The sequence below is a fragment of the Sapajus apella genome, unplaced genomic scaffold (genome assembly GCF_009761245.1).
Source record: "Sapajus apella isolate SASKATOON/1434 unplaced genomic scaffold, GSC_monkey_1.0 scaffold32, whole genome shotgun sequence".
Classification (NCBI taxonomy): Eukaryota; Metazoa; Chordata; class Mammalia; order Primates; family Cebidae; genus Sapajus; species Sapajus apella.
This window is the reverse complement of record NW_022436972.1, coordinates 14,166,888-14,192,722: the sequence shown is the minus strand read 5'-3', so window position 1 is coordinate 14,192,722 and position 25,835 is coordinate 14,166,888. Positions and strand designations below refer to the sequence as shown.

At 38.9% G+C, this 25,835-nt stretch overlaps 1 protein-coding gene and 2 pseudogenes across 2 annotated transcripts in view; 2 read left to right on the top strand and 1 right to left on the bottom strand.

Moving 5' to 3' along the window:
* LOC116562216 (phosphatidylinositol 3,4,5-trisphosphate 3-phosphatase TPTE2-like) overlaps nt 1-25,835 on the top strand; it is a 75,775-nt gene that overhangs the window by 13,912 nt on the left and 36,028 nt on the right. The window contains 8 exon segments of the mRNA XM_032294348.1: nt 1,770-1,823; nt 2,713-2,769; nt 13,265-13,324; nt 15,022-15,072; nt 16,728-16,889; nt 23,513-23,632; nt 25,257-25,356; nt 25,501-25,564. Of these exon segments, the coding sequence (XP_032150239.1) occupies nt 1,770-1,823; nt 2,713-2,769; nt 13,265-13,324; nt 15,022-15,072; nt 16,728-16,889; nt 23,513-23,632; nt 25,257-25,356; nt 25,501-25,564 (668 nt within the window).
* Nucleotides 9,704-11,566, bottom strand: LOC116562358 (annotated as a pseudogene). Its single transcript, XR_004273890.1, has 2 exons — nt 11,429-11,566; nt 9,704-11,121 (listed from the first exon to the last, which is right to left on the bottom strand). The product of XR_004273890.1 is annotated as an L-lactate dehydrogenase A chain-like (transcript).
* Nucleotides 23,948-24,060, top strand: LOC116562547 (annotated as a pseudogene).

Below are 25,835 nucleotides of genomic sequence, written 5' to 3'. Positions count from 1 at the left end.
TGAGCTGTTCCTAAACGGCCATCTTGGATCCTCCTTCGCTTCTTCTTAGTGTGTTTGTCACCCTTAGTTCCTAGTAAGTAGTTTTTTATGGGACTCAGATTTCCTGAGTTTGAAACCCTACCAGATTGGCCCAGGGCAGGAGAGAATCCTATTTGTAACATGGAGGAGATAGTGGCCAACAAAGAGAAGGGAAGCCCTGGGCAAAAAAGAATGGAGCTAATGGAACATGCACTTGTCCTTCACCCGTCATAGCTCTGTCCACCTATGAGGTTGGTGTCCAGATCCAACCCCAAACCCACCATCTCACTGGATGCCGCCCTTCCTTAGGCCCATAGCTACTTGCCTGTGTCTCATGGACAGGACAGACTAGCATGATGGGAGAAAGAAAGGAGGTGATGGAGGCATCCAGGAAGTGGTCTTCAGATGGGGTTAGCAGGCTGACCACTTGCACAGTGGAGCTGAATTTAAAAGAAATTCAACCTCAAAAGGCTGCCACACATTGGTCAGCTGCAGTGATAAAAAAAATTGTAGTTGAGTCAGTGAGTCTTGGATAGGTGTGAAATGTGTGCTACAATAGTATAAATTATCATATGTAGAGAAAAATGGCATGGCAGATTCCAGTTAACCAAATACGCACATGAACTCTGTAAGGATCAAGCAGTTTACATGTTGAAATGTAATTGGAACTATTTTGAACTAAAACGTTAATCTAAGTTACTTGTTGTCTTACTATATATGTTTTAAATTCCTCAGCACTGCCCTGTGTGTCAATTTTAAGAGTGTCTTCTGGTCAGCTGGCCAATGCAACATGTGATATAAAGGAATACAATTATCAATACATGTATGGATGCATATATGAACACACACACATATATGCATTCATACATACAGTGTCTGCAGACAATTGAGATTTGGGCTATTCATTGTCACAGGCATCCACGGAAACAGGGAGTTCCCTTGAAACTATTTCTAGAGTCCTCTCTGTACGAGATTCTCTAGGGAATATTCTTTTGTCTTTTGGATGGAGATAGGAAAATGGCAAAGAACTCACAGAGGGAGGCTTTTTATGTTAGTGTTCGTCACCTTTCATTTCTGTGGGAATGAGACTGTACTAGTAGTGTGGACCAAGGGAGAAGCGAATCCTTCTTAGAATGAGGAGGAGATAACAGTGGACAATTAGCAGAGACACCCCTGGTGAAAAAAAAAAAAAAAAGAAAAAAGAAAAAAACGAAACCCATACATAGCTAATAACCTTGGAAGTATTTTTCACCCTCCAGAACTCTGCCACTATGTGAGGCTAACTCTCTGAGCCAATATCCATCATCATATTGGGTGGAGTCCTTGCTTGAGGCCTGGAGCTACTTGGCCCTAACTCTTGGGCAGGAAAGACAACTAGGATTGGTGAAAAGTGAGATGTGATTGGAGGTGATTGAAAATGAGGAATTTAGATGGGATTATAAGAAAGAGGACTTACAAACTAAAGTTGAACTATAATGAAATGCCCTCTAAAAATGCTGTTACACATTGAAGTGAAGATACAGTCACTTAATCTGGATGCATTGCTAAGTTCATAGCCTGAAATATTTACTGTTGGCATACAAAACCTCATTTCTAATTAAAAATGCCATACCAGGTTCAATTAGTGATATACAGCCACGTGAATGTTTAAAGTGTAACCAGGGAGTAACTCATAGAGTAATTGTAGCTATTTGACACAAAACGTTTAGAATTCCGCATGGTGTCTGGCGCTGACCATATTTGTTCTTTAGGCCTGATCCACACGACCTGGATGGAGCCATCACAGATACAGTCACTGATGAAATGTGAGTTATAAAAGATGCACACACAAACATGCACTCAAACAAAACAACGACAGAGAAAGAGATTGAGATTTGTGGGATCTACACCCAGGAGTATCCATGGCAATATAGAGTATCTTAGATACAGTTTCTTAACCTTCTCACTGTAGAAGCTTTAGGAAAACTTACACATTTTTACAGTTGTTTTTGGATAAAAGAGGAACAGGCTATAGAGAAAGGCCTCCGTCTGTTACTCTGTTGTCACCCTTAGTTAATAGCAGGCATATCAGATTTGTCCAAGGGAGGAGAGAATCCTATTTGGAGAAAGAGGAGGTAGAAGTAGTCAGGGCACTATGAAGCCCTAAGCAGAAAGGATCAGAGCTAAGAGCCTTGGAGGTGTTCTCCAATCCCCAGAACTCTGCCATCATGAAGGCTGGTGCACCAAACCACAAATCATCGTCATATTAGATTTTGCCCCTGTGTCAGACCTCTAGTTACTTGACCCTTTCTGTGGGGCAAGAGAGACTACCATGGTAGGTGAAAGTAAGGGCCTTTGAAGCAGGACATTCAATGGAATAAGAGGGCTGACTACCTACAAACTGGAGTTGACTTTGAAATAACTGCCACCATCAAGACTGTCACACATTGGGAGTGAGGTCATAATAAAGAGGTTTGGTTAAGTCTGGAAGTATTACTATTTTTTCCAGTCTAAGATGTTGATTGCCATCATATAAATCCTCATTTCTAATAAAAAAAAAAGTCATTCCAGCTTCCAATAGTTGTACGCATGTGAATACTCAGAAATTAATCAGTTTCTGTCTAGAGTAATAAAAGCTAATTTTTCAAAAAAAGAAAAAAATGTAAATTTAAAATTGTGTCCCCTGTCTGACTGTATTCTCTTATCATCCTCTAGTCCACACACAAGTAAATTGGCAGGAGCAACCCAGGAGCATCCAGGTACCAGGAAAAGGTGAGTTATAAATAGATAAAGACACGTGTGCATTAAGTGTGCATAGAACTATATATGCATACACACAGGCACATAAACAAATGTATCCATCCATCCGTCTTACCCATCCATCCATACTTCTCTCAACACACGTACACAAACAACCCAACACACAAAGGAACCATAAAGCAAGGAGACAGATGGACATTTGTGGAATTTACTCTCTGGAGCCTGCATGGCTATACAGAGTGTTTTTGAACAGGGTTTCCAATTCGTTTCATTGTAGCGTTTGTAGGTAACTTTGCATCCTTTTTTGATGGAGTTGCTTCTTCCTGTTGGTATATTCGTCACCCTTAGTTCCTAGTAAAAGTGACAAATATATACATTTTTCCTGGAAAAATTTATATAAATTCAACTTCAGTTTGTAAATACCCACCTTGCTTGCCCTTGTAATTTTCTGCCTTCTCACGTTCAAATACCGCCAATAACTCTTCACCAATCATGGATGTCTTTCCTGCCCCTCAGATAGGGTTGAGTAACTACAGACCTAAGGCAGGGGCTCCATCCCATCTGATGGTGGGTTTGCCTTTGAGGCAGTAGTTTTTTTAAGATACACAGTTTTTTAAGGGACTCAGGTTTCCTGAGTTTGAGACCCTACCAGAGAGTTCCAAGGGAGGAGAGAATCCTATTTGCAACATGGAGGAGATAGCAGCCCACAAGGAGCAGTGAAGCCCTGGGCAGAAAAGAATGGAGCTAATGGAACATGGACTTGTCCCACGGCCTTGAGAACTCTGTCCACATATGAGTTGGTGCCCAGACTCAACCCAAACCCACCACCTCATTGGATGCCGCTCTTCCTTAGGCGTGCAGGTGCTTTTCACTGTTTCTGATGGGCGGGAAAGACCAACACGATCAGTGAAAGGAAGGAGGTCATGGAGGGTTTTCCCAGTCATGTGAAAACCTCTCCTGGAAATAAATCGTAAAGGTATAAGTAAATGGAAAACCTGATATGCTCAAGAAAATTTGCAAAATGAATGAGATTTTACAGAAGTTATAAAAGGATTGTGTTTAATCAGTGGCTGATTAAGGAAACATCAAGGTGAGAATTCTGGTTGTTGCTTGTTAAGTAGTAGTATGTGAGTTTTATATGTAGAATTGATATTTTAAGCCAGCAAATAAATTTTTTAAAAAATTTTATTGTATAGGACATTGGATACATGGGTAAATTAAAATGTATTTCTAATATGTACCTAGGTTTAATTTATATATATGTAGTTTATTCTCTGATTAATTAGCCATTGATAAATGAGTCTTTGATAATTGTTGACTTTACCTACTGGATTATATGGTAGGATTTACATATCCTCACTTATTTTATATATATATATATATATATATATATGTATGTATGTATTTAATATTTACAGAAAACCTACTCCTTTTGGTGCAAAAAAAGTGTATTTGCTAATAGTGTCAAAGAAGAGAAATTCATTATATGTCTATGTACCTTTTTATTCCATCAGCCCTGCTTTCAGTGAAATAACAGTAACTCATGAAGGGACCTTCAATAAAATATGAGATTTAAGTAAATAAAAAGCTAAATGTAAACACACATATGTAATACACACATAGGCAGACACACACAAAAGCATACATACATTCAGATTTGGTAAGTTCGTGTCTCCTGCATTGTTATGGAGCATCCATAACAATATAGAGTCTTAGACACTGTTTTCTAAAGTCTTATTACTGTAGTATCTACAGTTACCTTTCTAGCTTTCTTCGATCTAGTTGGATAAAAGAGGAACAGTTCTTAGGAGGAATGCTTCTTGTTCCTATTCCATTGGTCACTCTTATTTAGCAGCACCCAAAAAACTTAGGAAAATATGAGAATGTGTGTATTGTAAGACACCCTACTAGAGTGAGCCAAGAGAGGCGACAGTCCTATTTGTAGCAAGGAGGAGGTAACAGTGGGCAGGGAGCTAAGGACCTCTCAACAGAAAAGAACAAAGCTAATAGACCTCTGGTCTCTCCCTCTGTTACCACATGAGGTTACTGCCCCAAAGGCAAACCCACCATAAGATGGGATGGAGCCCCTGCCTTAGGTCTGTAGTTACTTAACCCTATCTGAGGGGCAGAAAAGACATCCATGATTGGTGAAGAGTTATTGGTGGTATTTGAATGTGAGAAGGCAGAAAATTACAAGGGCAAGCAAGGTGGGTGGGTATTTATAAACTGAAGTTGAATTTGTATAAATTTTGCCAGAAATGGTAACTTGGAGATTAGGTAGGTTTAGGAGTAAAGAAATGTACATAAACTTGATTCATTAAGTTTTTTTTATAGGCCAAAGAATTTCATTACAAACATCTAAAACCTCATTTCTAGAGAAAAATTAAATACCAGGTTTCAAATAAATAATGTCAATTTTTTAGGATAACTAGATTATAAATTGTAGAGTATTGCTAATTTGTATCAGAAAATTAAGTCTAGGATGACATGTGGAGTCTTGCTATGCTCATTTTTAATCCCATAGCTATTACGCCATTGAATTAAAAAGAGTAATCTGTGGTAGGGTCATCGACGACAGGTGAGATTTCAACATATGGAGAGAAAGAGGAGAGGGATATATTAAGATTGGTAAAATTCACTCACAAATGAAATAATAAAGAACCGCGCTTAAATTTTGATTAATTAGGCTGTTTGTTAAGGCCCAAGAGTGTCTTTACATAATATAAGGTTTTCTTCTAGGAAAAATGATATGTTAATATTAGATTCCAAACAATGGACATATACATTTTCAGAGTTCAACCAGTTTATAAATGTAGAGCAATTGTACATAACTTCAACCAGAAAAGTATGTCTCTGAAGTCACTTGATCTGACATGTACATTTTTAATCCTTAGCATTGGCCTGGATAAAATGACCTCAGTAGTCTTTCACTACTTTGATATATCTTTGATATAACTCACCTTTCTTTTTTTTTTTTTTTTTTTTGAGACGGAGTTTCACTCATGTTACCCAGGCTGGAGTGCAATGGCACGATCTCGGCTCACCACAACTTCCGCCTCCTGGGTTCAGGCAATTCTCCTGCCTCAGCCTCCTGAGGAGTAGCTGGGATTACAGGCACGCGCCACCATGCCCAGCTAATTTTTTGTATTTTTAGTAGAGACGGGGTTTCACCATGTTGACCAGGATGGTCTCGATCTCTTGACCTCGTCATCCACCCGCCTCGGCCTCCCAAAGTGCTGGGATTATAGGCTTGAGCCAATAACTCACCTTTCTATAGTGGCGTCATTGATAACTACTGACGTTATTAATTTCTGTCAGTTCTAAAGGATGTATCTATCCCCACACACATATATATACACATATATATATGTGTATATATATATATACACAGATATACCCTTTAGCTATATATATTTAGTATATATAATATATAAATATGTATGTATATATACACATATTTATATACATATATATGCATATCTATATATAAGTATATAGATATATTCTTTAGCACTGACCCAAATTAATAACATCAGTAATTATATATATATCCTTTAACATATATATGAGCATGTATATATAAACACATGTGTATATCCTTTAGCACATATATGTGTATATATACACATATAGTTTATGTATATATACAGATGTGTGTATACAGGTATATCTTATTTTATTATGCTTTACTTAATGCCCTTCAGATATTACTTTTTTATAAACTGAAGGTTTGTAGCAACCCTGCATTGAGCAAGTCTCCTGCTTTTATTTTTCTAACAGCATGTGCTGACTTTGTGTCTCTGTGTCACATTTTGGTAATTCTTGCAATATTTCAGACTTTTTTACTGTTATCCTGTCTGTGTTGGTGATCTGTGATCAGTGATCTTCGATGTTACTGTTGTAATTGTTCTGGGCCAACACGAACCATGCCCATCTTAAGATAACAAACCTAATCAATGCTATGCCTGTTCTGACTGCTGCACGGACTAGCCATTCTCCCACTCCCTCCCTCTCCTTGGGCCTCCCTATTCCCTGAGGCACAGCAGTACTGAAAGCAGGCCATTTAATAAGCCTGTGATGGTCTCTAAGTGTCCTAGTGAAAGGAAGAGTCACATGTCTCTCATTTTAAACCAAAAGCTAGAAATGATTGTGAGGAAGGCTAGACTTCTTACAGCAGTCAGCCAAGTTGTGAATGTAAAACAAAAACAAAACAAAACAAGCCAAAAAACTTATTGAAGAAAATTAAGACTGCTACTCCAGTGAACATACAAATGATGAGAAAGCCAAACCGTCTGATTGCTAATACGGAGAATGGTTTAGTGGTCTGGATAGGAGATCACATCAGCCACAGGATTCCCTTAAGCCAAAGCCTAATCCAGGACAAGGCCCTTACTCTGTTCAATTCAGTGATGGCTGAGAGAGGTCAGGGAGCGCAGAAGGAAAGCTTGAAGCTAACAGGTTGGTTCATGAGGTTTAAGGAAAGAAGCCATCTCCATAACGTAAAAGTGGAAGGTGAAACAGCAAGTGCTGATGCAGAAGCAGCAGCAGGTTATCCAGAAGATCTAGCTGAGATAACTGATGAAGCTGGCCACACCAAACAACAGATTTTCAATGTAGACCAGATAACCTTTTATTGGAAGAAGATGCCATCTAGGACTTTTATATTTAGAGAGGAGAAGTCAATGCATGGTTTCAAAGCTTCAAAGCATAGGCCGATTTTCTTGTTAGGGTCTAATGAAGCTGGTGACTTTAGGTTGAAGCCAATGGTCATTGACTATTCTGAAAATTCTAGGGTCCTTACGAATTATGCTCAATCAAGCAAGATGGGTGACTAGAGATGCCTGGTGCTCATCTCCCCTTCAAGAATGAACCTAGGCAACAAATACACATCTAAGATCTGATTAGAGTATCAGACGGATAGTCCTGGAGTGCAGCAAAGGAGTGGAGACACACCTGTGGTTACTGGAAGTCCCCACAGCATGGAAGCACTCAGCCTCTGCAGCCCCTTCTCCCTCACCTGGATTGAATTGACCCAGAGACAGGAGGGACTTCTCATTGCAGGGTAAAGGTAAGCAGAAGATCCCCACCAGCCCCATTGCCATCACAAACACAAAGTCTTTACAACAGGAGAATCTCACAGTCTTTGCAAACCCTGAGGCTGATTTGGAGTATGCCAAGAATTTACACAGCTGCATGTCTTGGACTAGCAGTACAAGGTGAAGACGTCCCATCCGTAGGGATCTAAGCTCTAGCAGCACAGCTTAGAGACCAGAGTCATCTCTTGAATGTGTCCTCCTCTGGGGACCAGCAGCCACAGCACCTCTCCAGCACTGGAGCTTTATCTTCAGTACACCAAGCCGACATGGGTGGGTTAAAGCCACAACCCCGGCTGTGTGGAGGTTGGTCCCAGGATTGGCTGTAGCTCAAGTCCTGCAGAGCAGGAAAATCAACCCCACCAACACACGTCAAAACAGGAGTAGTCTGCGGTCCCACGCTTGAGCCAGCCAAAGCACTACATACCCTCTCCCAAATGAGAGAGGCCCCTCAGCCTCTGAGCAGCTGATACACCCCAAGGCCAACAGAGTGACTGTGAACCCGTGCTCAGGACCTGAGAGACAGCCCTGCAGGCTCCATCCACCACAGACATGCTCCTGGCCTGCCCAGCAGCCCTCTGCCTTAAGTGCTTGAGAAACAGTCCCACTGGCTGCCCCCAGCAGGCACACCACTGAGTGGGCCTCGCACCTGTGTGTGCCCAAGTCTCAGGGCCAAGAAACAACCCTGGGAGCTTACTCTGGCCAGCTTACCCTCAGATCAACTAAGCGGTCACACACCTATGTCCCAGCATACCCTCAGGCCAAATAAGCAGTCTCATACCTATGTCCCAGCTTGAGGAACAGCCCTGTAGACTGAAAGCCCTGTTGCATGAGCTTGAGAAACAGTCCTGTATCCATTCCCAGCAGAGGCACCTCCAGACCAGCCAATCGGCCATGAATGCCCATGTTCTGGACTTGAGAAGGAGACCCATGGGCTACTCCCAAAAGGCCTGCCCCTAGGCCAGCCAAGCAGCCTTATGCCCAGATCCTGGGTCATAGAAGCAGTCCCCTGGGTTTCCTTTAGCAGGCACCAGCTGAGCAGCAGTGTGCCTACATCCTGAACTAGAAGAGCCCTGTGGACTACCGCCAGCAGACACACACCCAGGATGGCTGAGAAGTCATTTGACTGTAACCCAGGCCTGAGGAACACACCTTCTTGGCCAGCCCTGGCAAAGATACCTGCAGTCCAGCTTAGCAGCCATGCAGCTATATATTTGGCCCATGAGTTTCCCCTAGCAGACTGGCTCCGGGCCAGATGAGCAGCTGTGTACCCACATACCAGGCATGGGAAACAGCCCGTCAGGCCACTCCTGGAGTGCAGATTTCCAAGCCAGGCAAACAGCCGTATGCCTGCATCCTGGGCCTGAGAAACTACCCTGCAGGCTACATCTGGCAGGCATGGCCTGGTTGAGCAACTGTATTCCCATGCTTCTAGCCAGAGTAACAGTACCATGGCCAGCCCCATGAAGCTGACCAAGTTTTCTGACCCACTCTATGCCTGCAGACACCCCTACCCTGAGAAACAGCCCAGTGAGCCCACCTGGCAAATCTGTACCACCATCACCACCAACTTCCTTGTCTTAGGCCACTGAGAAACTTGCAGGTGTTACTAGTGTGGACCACAGCTGAATAAGCTACATGGAGACTACACTTACTGCATCCATGTAGAGCCAAGGTCAATATACCCCAATGAACTGACACCCAAGACCCATTCATACAAATAAATTCATATAAGTAAACCTCCGTAACATTGGAAAAGGTGACTTTTTCACCAGATGTGTAGAAATCAACATAGAAACATATCAATCATGAAAATGCAAGAAAACATGTCACCCTCAATTGGAAATAGCAAATTTTTTTTCACTCTTCAAGGTTTATTGGGGGGTTTAGTTGGTGTAGCACTTGGATAGTTGGTTGCATTGTTTATATGTAGATCTTTTTACATTATATGGTAATGTACACTACTGATACATATAGTTCACAAAACAAGATCCTTTGGAACAATTATGCAGAAGACATGCAATACTGGATTTATACACTAGATCCTAGGATGTGACTGACTGGGAAAAAATATTGGACTAGGTATGTTCAGTGAAGGAGCCAGGAAGTTATATAACACACAGTAAACATCCATCTGGCTCAAGGGGCAACTGCAGCATATGCAGCATTGTCAATGGTGCCTCAGAGATAACCAGTTTAGGACTACACAAGATTAGTACCATCCAGCTTCAGGATGTAGCTGTAGGATTTTACAAACCATTCCTATTTTTAACTTCAGGAATTGATGTTTTTCCCAGTCCATCATAAAATATGATTGCTTTCATCACAGATCAGATAAAAAGGACAACACGCACAACCTCCAGCTAAAATCCTGTTGTAGCCTTGACAGTAAAATGGTATGACATCAGAAGACTTTAAAATTGCAGCTCTTTTTGGATCTCCCAAAGTGTATTGGCACTCTTCTTCAAACGGGCCTCTTCCTCAGGAGTCAGAGTCACCTTCACAAGGTGTGAGATTCCATTCTGTCCCAAAATGCAAGGAACACTAAGGAACACATCATACTTTATTCCATACAGACTCCTAATCATGGTGGAAATTGGGTGCATCTGCCTAAGATTCTTCATTATACTCTCTGCCAAATTGCCACAGAGAGTATAGTGGCCCCAGATGTGTAATCTTTAAGTTTGATCACCTTGTAAGCACTTTGAACCATCTGCTTGTGAACTGCTTTCCACTGTTCCTTATCTGTGTGTGTCCCTAAATCTGGATATAGAGTCTTCAGGAGATACCAGCAACATTCACTGCACTCCATATAGGCACACTGGAATCTCCATGTTCCCTGAGGACCCACCCATGACAGCTTAATGGGTGAACTCTGGGCTGAATCTAGATTGCAACCACTTCCAATAATATGGTTTTTGGGAAAGACACTTATCTTCCAAGCCACCTAGGTCAAGATATTCACTGGATTTGAAACAATAAGCAACTTGCAGTTTGAGCTGTATTTTACAACGTTAGGAATGATGAAATTAAAGATGTTCACGTTACACTGGACCAAATTAAGATGGCTTTCTCCCTCTTGTTGATGTGTCCCAGCCATGATAATAACCAGCTTAGAGTTTGCAGTTACATTATAGTCTTTCCCAGAGACAATCTTTGGTGTTCTAAGGAAAAGGCTGTCATGTTGGAGATCTATCATCTCTTCCTTCAATTTGTCTTCCATGACACCAACAAGAGCAAGTTTGTCTGCCAAGTCCTTCATTAAGATACTCATGGAGGCCGGGCACGGTGGCTCATGCCTGTAATCCCAGCACTTTGGGAGGCCAAGGTGGGTTGATCACGAGGTCAAGAGATCAAGACCACCCTGGTCAACATGGTGAAACCCCGTCTCTACTAAAAATACAAAAAATTAGCTGGGCATGGTGGTGCGTGCCTGTAATCCCAGCTACTCAGGAGGCTGAGGCAAGAGAATTGCCTGAACCCAGGAGGCGGAGGTTGTGGTGAGCCTAGACTGCGCCATTGCACTCCAGCCTGGGTAACAAGAGCGAAACTCCGTCTCAAAAAAAAAAAAAGATACTGATGGCACAGGACATTCCAACAGCACCAACCTCAACAACTGTAATCTTGTTCTGGGGGATCTGTTCTTCCCTTAGAAGATTATGAATCAGCTGATGCTTGAGACTTGCCATTTTGGACTGGGAGCCAAAAGGAATCAGGAGTGCATGGCAGTCGGAAAGTAATAATTATTTATCCAGTAATATACCCCAATCTTAAACATATAAAATGCCATAAAAAGAATTCAAAAGAATAATCTTAAGGAAACTCAGTGAGGTATAAGGTTAATACAGATAGACAAGTCAGTGAAATCAGGAAAACATGATTTGAATGAGAAATTCAGTAAAGATACAGATATCACAAAAAGAGCCAGACAGAAATCCTAAGAGCTAAACAGCTAATGGATGAAATGAAAAATACAATCATTGGCTTTACAGACAAAAACAAGCAGAAGAAACGATTTCTGAACTTGAAGACAAGTCTTTGAAATAACACAAGCAGACAAAAAAGAGTGAAAAAAGCCTACAGGATTTATGGGATATCATTAATTTAACAAATATTATAGGCATTCCAGAAGGAAAACTGAAGAAAAAAATGTGAGAAAAACATATTTAATAAAATGATAGCATAAAACTTTGTAACTCTGGAGAGAGAGCTAGACATCTAGTTCCAGGAAGATCAAAGAACCCAAAATATATTCAACCCAAACAGTATAGTCAAATTGTGAAAAAGATAAAGATTTTGTAAAATAGTAAAACCGTCATAAAAACATGTAAAACTTTAAAAGTCACTGTTAAAGTCAATACATGAAGGAGAAAGAGAAAGGGATGAAACCTTGTCAGGGCAGAAAACTACCCAACTTCAAAGGTAAACAGAGAGGAAGAAAAGAACAAAACATATACAAAACAACCAGAAAATAGTAAAATGTTGGAAGTAACTCCTCACCAACCAATAGTAACTTTGAATGTTAATAGATTAAATACCCCATGAAAAATATAGACTTGCTGAGTGGATTAAAAAATAAGACCCAACTGTGTTTCATCTAAAACAAACTCACCTTACTTGTAAAGAAACACATAGAGTGATAATGAAGGGATGGAAAAAGATATCCATGCAAACAGAAGCCAAAAGTGAACAGAAATAGCTATACTTACATCAGACAAAACAGACTTCAAGTTAAAAACCATAAAAAGTGATAAACAAGATTATTATGTAATAATAAAGGGTTCAATTTAGTAAGAAATACAATTGTAATATGTATATAATTGTAAATTTGTATGCACTCAACACCAGAACACCCAGATATATAAAGTAAATACTACTAGGAGTTGCCTCAGGCACCCCAACCATTGGCAACCACCACTCTGATCAGTCAGCAGCCATCAACATGGAAGCAGCACCCTCCACCAGCGAAAAGATTATGACTCACTAAAGGCTCAGGTGATCACTAGCATTTTTTAAAGCAATAAAGTAGTTTTAAATTAAGGTATATATGTATTTTTTTAAGATATAATGCCATTACACCCTTAACAGACTACAGTGTAGTATAAATATGACTTTCATATGTATAGGGGAGCCAAAACATTCGCATGAGTCACTTAATGCAGTTTTTGCTTTATTGCAGTGGTCTGGAATGAAACCCATAAAGTCTTTGAGATATGTCTATACACATTATTTATATATTCTCTATCTGTATACATATTATAGTTTTCTTTCTTAAATGTTAGGTCTTCCAGTGAGCTAAGTTATGTTTACCATATCCTTAGATTCAGATTCTTGTTACTCAAATTAATTCTTCATCACTGTTTTGTGTAGCAAATATCTAATAATATATTTTTGCATTTTTCTGGTGGCTAAAGTATGTCAGAACAACTTTCCAGGTTTGAAGATGAAGAAGGTGCTGATGTTGCTGCATATGAGTAAGTCACTTTGAAGTTTGAAAGGAGGAAGCCATTGATGGATCTCTTATATTTAGTTAAACAGGGCTTAGGCTGGGTGCAGTGGCTCATGCCTGTAATCCCAGCACTTTGGGAGGCTGGGGTGGGCAGATCACAAAGTCAGGAGATCAAGACCATCCTGGCCAACATGGTGAAGCCCCATCTTTACTAAAAATAAAAAAAAAAAATTAGCCAGATGTGGTGGTGCGCGGCTGTAGTCCCAGCTACTCAGGAGGATGAGGCAGGGGAATCTGGATCCCTTCCTTATACCTTATTCAAAAATTAACTCCAGATGGATTAAAGATGTCAACATAAGAACTAACATCATAAAAACCCTCAAAGAAAACCTAGGCAGCACCATTCAGGATATAGGCATGGGCAAGAACTTCACAACTAAAACACCAAAGCAATGGCAACAAAAGCCAAAATAGACAAATGGGATCTAATTGAACTAAAGAGCTTCTGCACAGCAAAAGAAACTATCATCAGAGTAAACAGGCAGCCAAAAGAATGGGAAAAAATTTTTGCAATCTACCCATCGGACAAAGGGCTAATATCCAGAATCTACAAAGAACTTAAACAAATTTACAAGAAAAAATCAACCCCATCAAAAAGTGGGCAAAGGATATGAACAGACACTTCTCAAAAGAAGACATGCAGCCAACAAGCATATGAAAAATGCTCATCATCACTGGTCATTAGAGAAATGCAAATCAAAACCACAATGAGATACCAACTCATGCCAGTTAGAATGGCAGTCATCAAAAAGTCAGGAAACAACAGATGGTGGAGAGGATGTGGAGAAATAGGAACACTTTTACACTGTTGGTGGGGGTATAAATTAGTTCAACCATTGTGGAAGACAGTGCGGCAATTCCTCAAGGATCTAGAAATAGAAATCCCATTTGACCCAGCAATTCCATTACTGGGTATATACCCAAAGGATTATAAATCATTCTGCTATCAAGACACATGCACATGTATGTTTATTGCAGCACCATTCACAATAGCAAAGACTTGGAACCAACACAAATGCCCACCAATGATAGACTGGATAAAGAAAATGTGGCAAATATACTCCATAGAATGCTATGCAGCTGGAAACCATCATTCTCAGCAAACTAACACAAGAACAGAAAACCAAACACCACATGTTCTCACTCATAAGTAGGAGTTGAATGATGAGAACATATGGACACAGGGAGGGGAACATCACACAGCAGTGCATGTCAGCGGATGCGGGGCAAGGGGAGGGATAGCATTAAGAGAAACACCTAATGTAGATGACAGGTGGATGGGTGCAGCAAACCACTGTGGCGCATGTATACCTACAAGGTTTGTTAACCTGCGTGTTGTACACATGTACCCCAGAACTGAAAGTATAATAATAATTTAAAAAGCATTTTGTTACATAACTTTTGAATAATTTTCTTTTTAAATTGTATTTATAAAGGTCTTTGTGCTGGGCACTGTGGCTAACGCCTGTAAGCCCAGCTCTTAGGGAGGCAGAGGCGGGAGAATAGCTTGAGCCCAGGAGTTCGAGACCTGCCTGGGCAATATAGCGAGATTCCGTTCTCCACAAAAAGGAAAAAAAAAAAAAGACAAAAGGCCTTTGTTTTTTGGTTAAATTTATATGTTAGAAGAAATCTGATTATTTTTATTTTTACTTCTCTTTGCAGCAGCAAGATTAAGAAAATAGCACGCTCAATTGTATCATCCTTTACATTTGGGTATGTGAGACATAAAAAAACACCTTGTATTAAATATATCTGAGATTTAATACATTAAAAAATGCCATGTATTAAATATATTTGAGCTAGATGCGGTGGCTCACGCCTATCCAGCACTCTGAGAGGCCAAGGCAGGTGGATCACCTGAGGTCAGGAGTTCAAGACCAGCCTTGAAACCCCATCTCTACTAAAAATACAAAAATTAGCCGAGCATGATGGTGGTGTCTGTAATCCCAGCTACTCAGGAGGCTTAGGCAGAAGAATCGCTTGAACCTGGGAAGTGAAGATTGCAGTGAGCTGAGAGCACACCATTGCACTGCAGCCTAGGTGGAGAGCAAAACTCCATCTCCAAAGTATATATGTGTGTGTGTGTGTGTGTGTGTGTATATATATATATATGTGTGTGTGTGTGTGTGTATGTATATATATTTTATGTATATATACATGTATATATACATATTACATATATATACACATACGTATATATATTACATTAGATTACATTAGATAAAGCCCATGGCTACTTAGCAATCAGTGGATATGGAAATGCTTCTTGGTTTTTTTATTTCTGTCTCTTATTGAAATATTAAGTCTCTGAAACCAGAAAGCATTTCCATGTCCACCAATTGCTAAGTAGCCATGTGCCCTATCTAATGTAATCTAATTTATCATGGAATTTTGGTTTAAGCTGGACATTAAGACTTGCAAAGAAATGGCTTTTGCCTAAGATTAATAGTAACATTAATATTGTTTTTCCTCCATCTGCAAAGGTAATGTTAACGAAAATCCAATGTTAAAATTCTATAAGTAAAGTGTTTTATTAAGTACCTTATACATCTAGAATTACTCTTTAATTCTGAAACAATTTACTTAGACTCTTCTCTACATAAGAGTAAGATTTCATACTATGATACAGATTTATGCAATATAACTGTTTCCTTTTGAATTAATAATATTGTAATATTTTTCAAAAGTACTTTGAAGACTAATTAATCTTCATAGATTAGGCAAATAGTATAATCAATTTGTGGGGAATGTATTCAGAATATGTAACAGCAAATGTCAGGAGGTACTTTAGAGTTCAACACTATAAATATTTATGGAATTGAATTCTTTCTCATATACCCATCACTGTGCTAGAAGCACCCATAAATATGTAATTATATACTTGTTGAAAATGTCACTGACAAAAAAATCTTGGTCTTTTAAGAGTGTATGTTACTCATGCTTTCATTTGGTTTTTGTTAATAAATTCTTAAGAATTATCCAAATTAATGAGATTTTGTTTTTTATGAGAAATTCATATAAACTTCTCATAAAATTCTCAAATTTTAAGAAGAGTTTATAAACAGGCACAGGAAATTTTAGTTCAGTTTTATTTTTCTCTTTTGAAGTATTAGTCTGATGTGTCTGCTATAAAATAGCATGATAACATCTTGTGAAGTAGGAATTTTATTAAGAAATGCTTCTATTGGGCGAAAACTGATTTTTCCTGAGGTTGTAAGGCATTACAGTTTTTCCTGGCACTGGGCAGCTTAATACTAAATAATATCATTTTGGTACCCAATCATTGGCCTAAATATAGTATAACTATCAGTACAAAAGCCCCTCTATCTTTACTTTTATTTACTTACTTGTTTATGCATTTGTTTTAGAATATTTGGAGTTTGCCTGCTCTTATTGAATGTTGGTCTCATCTTTGCCGACCTAATTTTCGCTGAAAAGAAAGCTTCTATCCCTTTGGAATATCTTTGTATTTCTCTATCTATTGCCTTATTTTTTCTCATGGATATTCTTCTTCGAGTATTTGTAGATGGGTAAGTTTGATTATTTTTATACTGCATAAAGTCATTTTGTACTTTTATAAGAAGCACTTTGGGAGGCTGAGGTGGGAGGATCAAAAGGTCAGGAGTTCAAGACCATCTTGGACAACATGGTGAAACCTCGTCTTTACTAAAAATCCAAAAATTACCTGGGTATGGTGGCAGGTGCCTATAATCCCAGCTATTTGGGAGGCTGAGGCAGGAGAATTGTTTGAACCTGGGAGGTAGAGGTTGCTGTGAGCTGAGATCGTGCCATTGCACTCCAGCTGGGTGACAGGACAAGAGTCCATCCCTCCTCCCCCACAAAAAAGGCATTTAAAAATAATTTACAGGAGCATCCACCACAAGCTGACTTAAGAGCCTTTGGGCTTTATGAGAACATTGGCGGTAGTCTGGCAATACCCCCCATGGCTCTGTGTTTGAGGTGGCCATCGACTGATGCTCCTCTGCCTTTGGAGAGGGGTGGAAAGAATGGGAGGGACTGTATCTTGTTGTTTGAGTGACAGCTCGGCTATAGCACAATAAAACTCCAGGTAGACTTTTTAAAGTTTTTTATATAGGCCCTGATTCCCAGACAGCACCTTTGGACCCACCCACAGCCTGGAAGAACTTGCCATCCTGAAGGGAAGGACACAAGCCTGGCTGTTTTATACCACATGATTGTAGAGCCCCAGGGCCTTAAGCAAATTTATGCAATAGCTAGGGTGTCGTTACAGCAGGTCTTGGGCAATACCTAGTGCTGTGCTGGCTTCAGGTCTGACCCAATGCAGTCATTATAGTGGTGGTCACAGGGGTGCTTGTGTCACTCAACCGCAAGCTTTAGGTGGCTCAGAACAGAGAGAGAGAGACTCTGTGTGGGAGAAACTAAGGGAAGAGAACAGGAGTCTCTTTTTGGTAATCCAGAGAATTATCCTGGATCTTGTCCAAGACCATTAAGGCAGTACCACTATGGGTCTGCAAGAACCACAGAGTTTAGGAGGCTTGGGGTGCCCCTAAAGCAGATACAGCTTAGATCACAATATCCAAGTTCTTTCCAATATATGGAAAGCCTTCTCAATAAAGATGGGTACAAACAAGCCCTGGGAAGCGTGCCTACAGGATCTAGAATATAACCTTGAATGGGTAAATCTAAGCGATATTGGCCTTAAAGAGGAGGTAGAGAGAGAGAGAGGTATAGAAAGTTTATTCAAAGGGTTAGTAACAACTTCCCAAACCTACAGAAAGATATCAATATCCAAGTACAAGAAAGTTGTAAAACATCAAGCAGATTTAACTCAAAGAAGACTACCTCAAGGCATTGAATAATCACATTCCCCAAGATCAAGGATAAAGAAATGATTTTAAAAGCAGCAAGAAAAAATAAACCAATAATATACTGTGGAGGTACAATACGTCTGGCAGCAGACTTTTTAGTAGAAATGTTTCAGGCCAGGAAGAGTGACATGACATATTGAAAGTGCTGAAGGAAAAAAACATTTACCCTAGAACAGTATATCCAATGAAAATATCCTTCAAAGTGAAGAAGAAATAAAGACTTTTCCACACAAACAAAAGCTGAGGGATTTCATCAACACCAGACCTATCCTTGAAGAAATGCTGAAGGGAGTACTTCAGTCAGAAAGACAAGGACATTAATGAGCAATAAGTAACCACCTGAAGGTATAGAACTCACTGGTAATAGTAAATACACAGAAAAATGCAGAATGTTATAACACTGTAACTATGATGTATAAACTACTCTTATTCTAAATAGAGAGACTAAACTATGAGCCAATCAAATATATCAACTACAACAACTTTTCAAGACATAGTATAAGACAGAAATAACAAAAAGTTAAAAAGTAGGTAGACAAAGTTAATTTGTAGTTTTTATTAATTTTCTTTTTACTTGTTTGTTTATGCAAACAGTGTTATAATAAGCTTAAGATAATGGGTTATAAGATATTATTTGCAAACTTCATGGAAACCTCAAACCAGAAAACACACAATGGATACACAAAAAAATGAAAAACAAGAAACTCATCATATCACCAGAGAAAATTACTTTCACTAATGGAAGACTGAAAGGAAAGAAGGAAGAGGAGACCACAAAGCAACCAGGAAACAAATAACAAAATGGCAGGAGTAAGTTATAATAATAACATAGAATGTCAGTGGACTAAACTTTTTAATTAAGTGCCAGAGTGGCTGGACGGATGAAAAAACAAGCCCCGGCCGGGCACGGTGGCTCATGCATGTAATCCCAGCTCTTTGGGAGGCCGAGGCAGGCAGATCACGAGGTCAAGAGATAGAGACCATCCTGGCCAACATGATGAAACCTTGTCTCTACTAAAAATACAAAAATTATCTGTGAGTGGTGGTGTGCACCTGTAGTCCCAGCTACTCAGAAGGCTGAAGCAGGAGAATCGCTTGAACCCAGGAGGCAGAGATTGCAGTGAGCCAAGATTGCAACACTGCACTCCAGCCTGGTAACAGAACACGACTCCGTCTCAAAACAAACAAACAAACAAAAACAAGACCCATGATCTGTTGCCTACAAGAAACACCCTATTCCCATAAAGATACACATAGACTGAAAATAAAGGGATGCAAAGATGTATTTCATTCCAGGAGAAACCAAAAAAGAGCAGGAGTAGCTATCCTTATATCAGATAAAATAGATTTCAAGACAAAAACGATAAGAAGAGACAAAGAATGTCACTATTTAATGATAAAGGGATCAGTTCAGCAAGAGGCTTTCACAATTTTAAGTATATATGTACCCAACATATACACTGAGACACAATGGCTTCTCTGCTGAATCTTACCAAACATTTAAAGAAGAATGAACACCAATCCCGCTTAAGCTGTTCCAGAAAGCAGAAGAGAAGGGAATACTTCCAAACTCATTTCACAAGGTTGGTATTACCTTGATACCAAAAGCAGACAAAGATGCATCAGAAAAGGAAGACAGGCCCGGTGCAGTGGCTCACGCTTGTAATCCCAACACTTTGGCAGGCCAAGGCAGGTGGATTACCTGAAGTCAGGAGTTCAAGAGCAACCTGGCCAATATGGTGAAATCCTTTCTCTACTAAAAATACAAAATTAGCTAGGAGTGATGGTGTGTGCCTGTAATCCCTGCTACTTGGGAGGCTGAGGTGGGCGAATCACTTGAACCTGGGAGGCAGAGGTTGCAGTGAGCCAAGATCACACCACTGCACTCCAGCCTGGATGACAGAGTGAGACTCAGTCTCAGAAAACAAACAAAAAAGGCCAATATGTCTGATAAATATTGATGTGAGAATCCTCAACAACATACTAGAAAACTGAATTCAACAATATTTGGGAAAGTTTCATCATGACAAGTGGAATTTATCCCTGGGAAGCAAGGATTGTTCAGCATATCAGTCAGTGCAATACATCATATCAACACAATAAAGGATAAAAACCATAGGATCATTTCAGTTGATGCTGAAAAAGTGATAAAATTCAACATCACTTCATGATAAACAATCTAAAAAAACTGGGTATAGAAGTAACACACCTCAACATAATAAAAGCCATTTATACAGTCAGATTCCCACAGTCAATATCAAACTGAATGGGGGAAAACTGAAAAGCTTTCCTCTGAGATTTAGAACACAATGAGTTCACCACTGTTATTCAGCATAGTACCAGCAGTCCTCGCTAGAGTCATCATAGAAGAGAAAGAAATAAAGGGAACAGAAATCCAAATTGATATGGAAGAAGTAAAATTGTCCTTATGTTTGCAGATGATATGCTTTATTTGGAAAAAACTAAAGACTCCACAAAAAAAAAAAAACTATTAGAATTGGTAAATTCAGTAAAGTTGCAAGATACAAAATGAGCATACAAAAATCAGTAGCATTTCTATATGCCAACAGCAAACCATTTGGAAAGGACATTTAAGTGTTCCTATATACAATAGCCACAAATAAAATTAAATACCTAGGAATTAACCTAACCAAAGAAGTGTAAGATCTTTATAATGAAAACAATAAAACACTGTTGAAAGAAATTGAAGAGGACACCAAAAAATGGAAAGAGATTCCATGTTCATAGATTGGAAGAATCAATATTGTTAAAATGCTCATACTATCCAAAGCAATTTACAGATTCAATGCACTCCCTGTCAAAATATGAATGACATTCTTCACAAAAATAGAAAAAATAATTCTAAAATTTATATGGAGCCACAAAAGACCCAGAATAGCCAAAGCCATTCTAAGCAAAAAGAACAAAACTGGAGGAATCACATTACCTGACTTCAAATTATACTACAGAACTATAGTAAGCAAAACAGCATGGCACTGGCATAAAAACAGACACGTAGACTAATGGAACAGAAGAGAGAACCCAGAAACAAATCCACACACTTGCAGTGAACTCATTTTCAACAAATGTGACAAGAACATACATTGAGGAAAAGACAGTCTCTTCAACAAATGGTTCTGGGAAAACTGAATATACACATGCAGAAGACTACAACTAGACCCCTACCTCTCACCACATACAACAATCAAATCAACATGGATTAAATACTTAAATCTAAGACCTCAATGAACCTACTGCAAGAGAACACTGGGAAGAATCTCCAGGACATTGGTCTGAGCAAAAATTACTTGGGCAATACCTCACAAGCACAGGCAACCAAAGCAAAAATGGACAAATGAGATTACATCAAATTAAAAAGCTTCGAAGCAAAGGAAACAATTAACAAAGTGAAGAGACAGCCCACAGAATGGGAGAAGATATTTGCAGACAACCCACCTGACAAGGAGTTAATAACCTGAATATATAAGGAGGTCAAACAACTCTATAGGAAAAAAATCTAATTAATTTTTAAAATGAACAAAAGATTTGAATAGGCATTTCTCAAAAGAAAACATACAGATGGTAAACAGGCATATGAAGAGGTACTTAACATTATTGATCATTAGAAAAATTGTCAATGTAGAAAACTACAATGAGATATCATCTCACCCCAGCTAAAATGGTTTGTATCCAAAAGTCAGGCAATAACAAATGTCGGCAAAGATGTGAAGATAAGAGAACCCTCATACACTGTTTGTGGAAATGTAAATTAGTAGAACTACTATGGAGAACAGTTTGGAGGGTCCTCAAAAAAGTAAAAATAGAGCTATCATATGATCTCGCAATCCCACTGCTGGGTATATACCCACAAGAAAGGAAACCAGTATATATAAGAGATGGCCAGATGCAGTGGCTCATGCTTGTAATCCCAGCATTTTGGGAGGCCGAGGCTGGCAGATCACCTGAGGTTGGGAATTCAAGACCAGCCTGACCAACATGAAGAAACTCCACCTCTACTAAAAATACAAAATTAGCCGTGCATGGTGGCATATGCCTGTAACCCAGCTACTCAGGAGGCTGAGGCAGGAGAATCGCTTGAACCCAGGAGGTATAGAGGTTGCAGTGAGCCGAGATCGTGCCATTGCATTCCAGCCTGGGCAACAAGAGCAAAACTCCATCTCAAATTAAAAAAAAAAGATATCTGCATTCCCATGTTTGTTGCAGCACTGTTCATAATAGCTAACATTTTTATTTATTTATTTGAGACAGAATTATTTTTCTCTGTCACCCAGGCTGGAGTGCAGTGGTACGATCTTGCTCACTGCAACCTCTGCCTTTCAGGTTCAAGTGGTTCTCCTGCCTCAGCCTTCTGAGTAGATGGGACTACAGGCACATACCATCAAGGCTGGCTAATTTTTGTATTTTTAGTAGGGACAGGGTTTCACCATGTTAGCCAGAATGGTCTTAATCTCCTGACCTCATGATCCACTCACCTCAGCCACCCAAAGTTCTGGGATTACTGCCTGAGCCACCATGCTGAGATTTAAAAGCAACCTAAGTGTCCATCAACAGACGAGTGGGTAAAGAAAATATAGTACATATATGCAAGAGAGTATTATTTAGCCATAAAAAGGAATGAGATCCTGTCATTTGCAACAACATGGATAGAACTGGAGATCACTATGTTAAGTGAAACAAACCAGGCACAGAAGGACAAACATCACATGTTCTCACTTATTTGTAAGCTCTAAAAAAAAAAAAAAAAAAAATTGAACTCATAGAGAGTAGAAGGATGATCATCAGAGGGGCTGGGAATAGTAAGGGTTTGGGGGTGGTGAGGTGGGGATGGTTAATGGGTACAAAAAATGGAAAGAATGAATAACATCTAGTATTTGATAGCACAACAGATTGACCATAGTCAAGAATAACTTAATTGTACATTTTTAAATGACTGAAAGAGTATAGTTGAATTGTTTGTAACATGAATGATAAATGCTTGAGGGGATAGATACCCCATTGTCCACAATAAGGGTGATTAGTATGCATTTAATTATATCTCTTACTGTATTTAAATTGCCATATTGGTGCTTTTTTAGTCATATATATGTGTCAAATGATTAATATAAATTTATTGTTTGTAAATTTCCCATGAATGTTATATTTTTCCCTTAGTCCAACATTTTAAATGACTCATGAAAGTAGAATTCTTAGTGGGGATGAGTCAATAGTTTGTGGTCTTTAAATATTCCTATCTCTTCTTGCAAGAGGAATTAACTTATATATTTTTTTGTTTTATATTACAGGAGACAGCATTATTTTTCTGACTTATTTAACATTTTAGATATTGCCATTATTGTGATTACTCTGCTGGTTGATGTCATTTACATTTTTTTTGACGTTAAGTTTCTTAGTGATATTCCCAGGTATGAAATATAAGACTTACCTCTCTTAAAGTTTTTCATTAATTTTTTGCATTTTCCATGGCTTTTATTCTATGTAATCTTTTCAACTTCAAATGTTCTCATTCTATACCAAACACATTGCTTTAAAAAATGTTTAGCTATAGTCCCACATACTTTGAAACAAAAAGATTGCGATATTTAGGGACCAGTGAAGAGTATACACACTAAGCACCATTAATTGAATAAAGAAGATGGAGTACCCAAAGAAGGACTTTTACCTCTTGTACTAACTTTAACTTCTCTATATTTTGAAGTTCTCATCATATTCCCATTTTTATCATTTTTCAGCCTTTTGGCTAAGATCAAGTGTGATATTCTTATCAGTTTAATAACTGGTACATCAAAAAAAATTTTTATTAAAAACAATTCCCCTCTGTGCTTCAACTACAAATCCCTTACACATAATGTTCTGTCTGGATTTTTCCTACAGCCAAGCGGAAATTTATTTGAGCATATGCTAAATTTGAGTGACTTCAATCATGAGTTTCTAACAAAAATAGCAAACAGAACAGAAAACTAGGAGATGACACGTATAGCAACACCATGGTAGAGTTTTGCAGTATAGTTGTGGTAGAAACAAAGAAAGCTAACACAAAGTTAGAACTGTTAGGGATTAGGAAACTAAAGAGTGAGGACCTGGTGACTTTTTTCTTCTTTTTTTACTGTGACAATGAGGAAAATGGAAGAGCAAATGCGTACTGGGATGTAGATGGTGGCTTCCTAAGCTTGTTCATGGGTCAAATAGCTGGTTTCTTTCTGTACCCTAGCTTCCCTAGACTACAACTCAGGCCCGACTAAGCATGTTAAGTAATAGGGTTTTGGAGTTATTTGAAAATAACTTCAGCTAATATGATCCCCTGACTAGAAATCTCAGCATCACTTGAAAGCTTACTAGAAATACAAGAAGAAAAATACCTTAGGCCCCACTTTGGACCCATTGAATCAATATTTCTGGGACCCTGCAATCTGTAGCTTAACAGGCTTTTTCAGATGGCTCTTATTTATGTGTGCCCAAATTAGAGAAGCACTAGTCCAGACCATCAGTTCTCTGCTTTGGTGTTTCTGATGGTAGGAGAGACGCCAGCTAGCACACTTGGGAAGTATCTCAATCTGTTGCCTGCCTGATGTGCATTAGCAGCTGTAGTGAACCCCTGTTACTTATGGCAGTAACAGAGATGAACAAGAATTCTCCATTTGTTTTTATGTGGAAAGATTGAAAATGCTAGTCTTAAATCCCAAAATTAAATTGACAAATTCTAAGTCTATTGACTTAGACCGGAATTTCTCAACCTCAGTAATACTGACATTTTGGGCCAGATCATTGTCATAAGAGGGTGGTGAGCAGTTATATTAATTACAGGATGTTTAGCAGAATGCCTGGCTTCTGTCCACTAGATGTAACACACAAACACCCCAATTGTGAAAACCAAAAATGCCTCAAGATATTGCCAAATATCCCCCAAGTGGGTAATTGAGGAGAGGAGGGAAAATTGTCCTTGCTTAACAACTGCTGCCCTGGACATAGTTTATATTGATAAAATTCTGTTTCTGAAGCAAAAAATTGATCTTTTAAATTTATCATTAGATGGACACCCATAGTTCGACTTCTACGACTTATTATTCTGGTAAGAATTGTTCATCTGGCTCATCAAAAAAGACAGCTTGAAAAGCTGATCAGAAGGCTGGTAAGTGGGCAGAACATGCTTATGACTTCATAAAATATTTTGTTTTGGGACCTATTGGCAAGGGTCGATATCTATACTGTATAATGTTCTTTATTTTTATGTTGATCAATGTTTCACAAACTAATGATGGTTTTAAACCCTCAGGTTTCAGAAAACAAAAGGCGATACATAAGGGATGGATTTGACCTAGACCTCACTTATGTTACTGGTTTGTAACACTTAACTGTTGATTTACTTGTATTACTTCACTTTTTCTTGTCATCATATTTTTATTTTGTTTTTGCCTTGTCTAAGCCACATTCATTCAAAGTATTCTTTATTCATGAGTATATATGCCACTGTGATAGTGTGACATGTTTGTGGTTTAGCCCTGGCATTGGAAGATTTCCATGTCATTTCAATTGACAACTACTTGGTTGCACCACAGGAACTTGAATGGATTTTCAGCTGTGTCCTTTCGAGTTTCAATTTATTAAGCT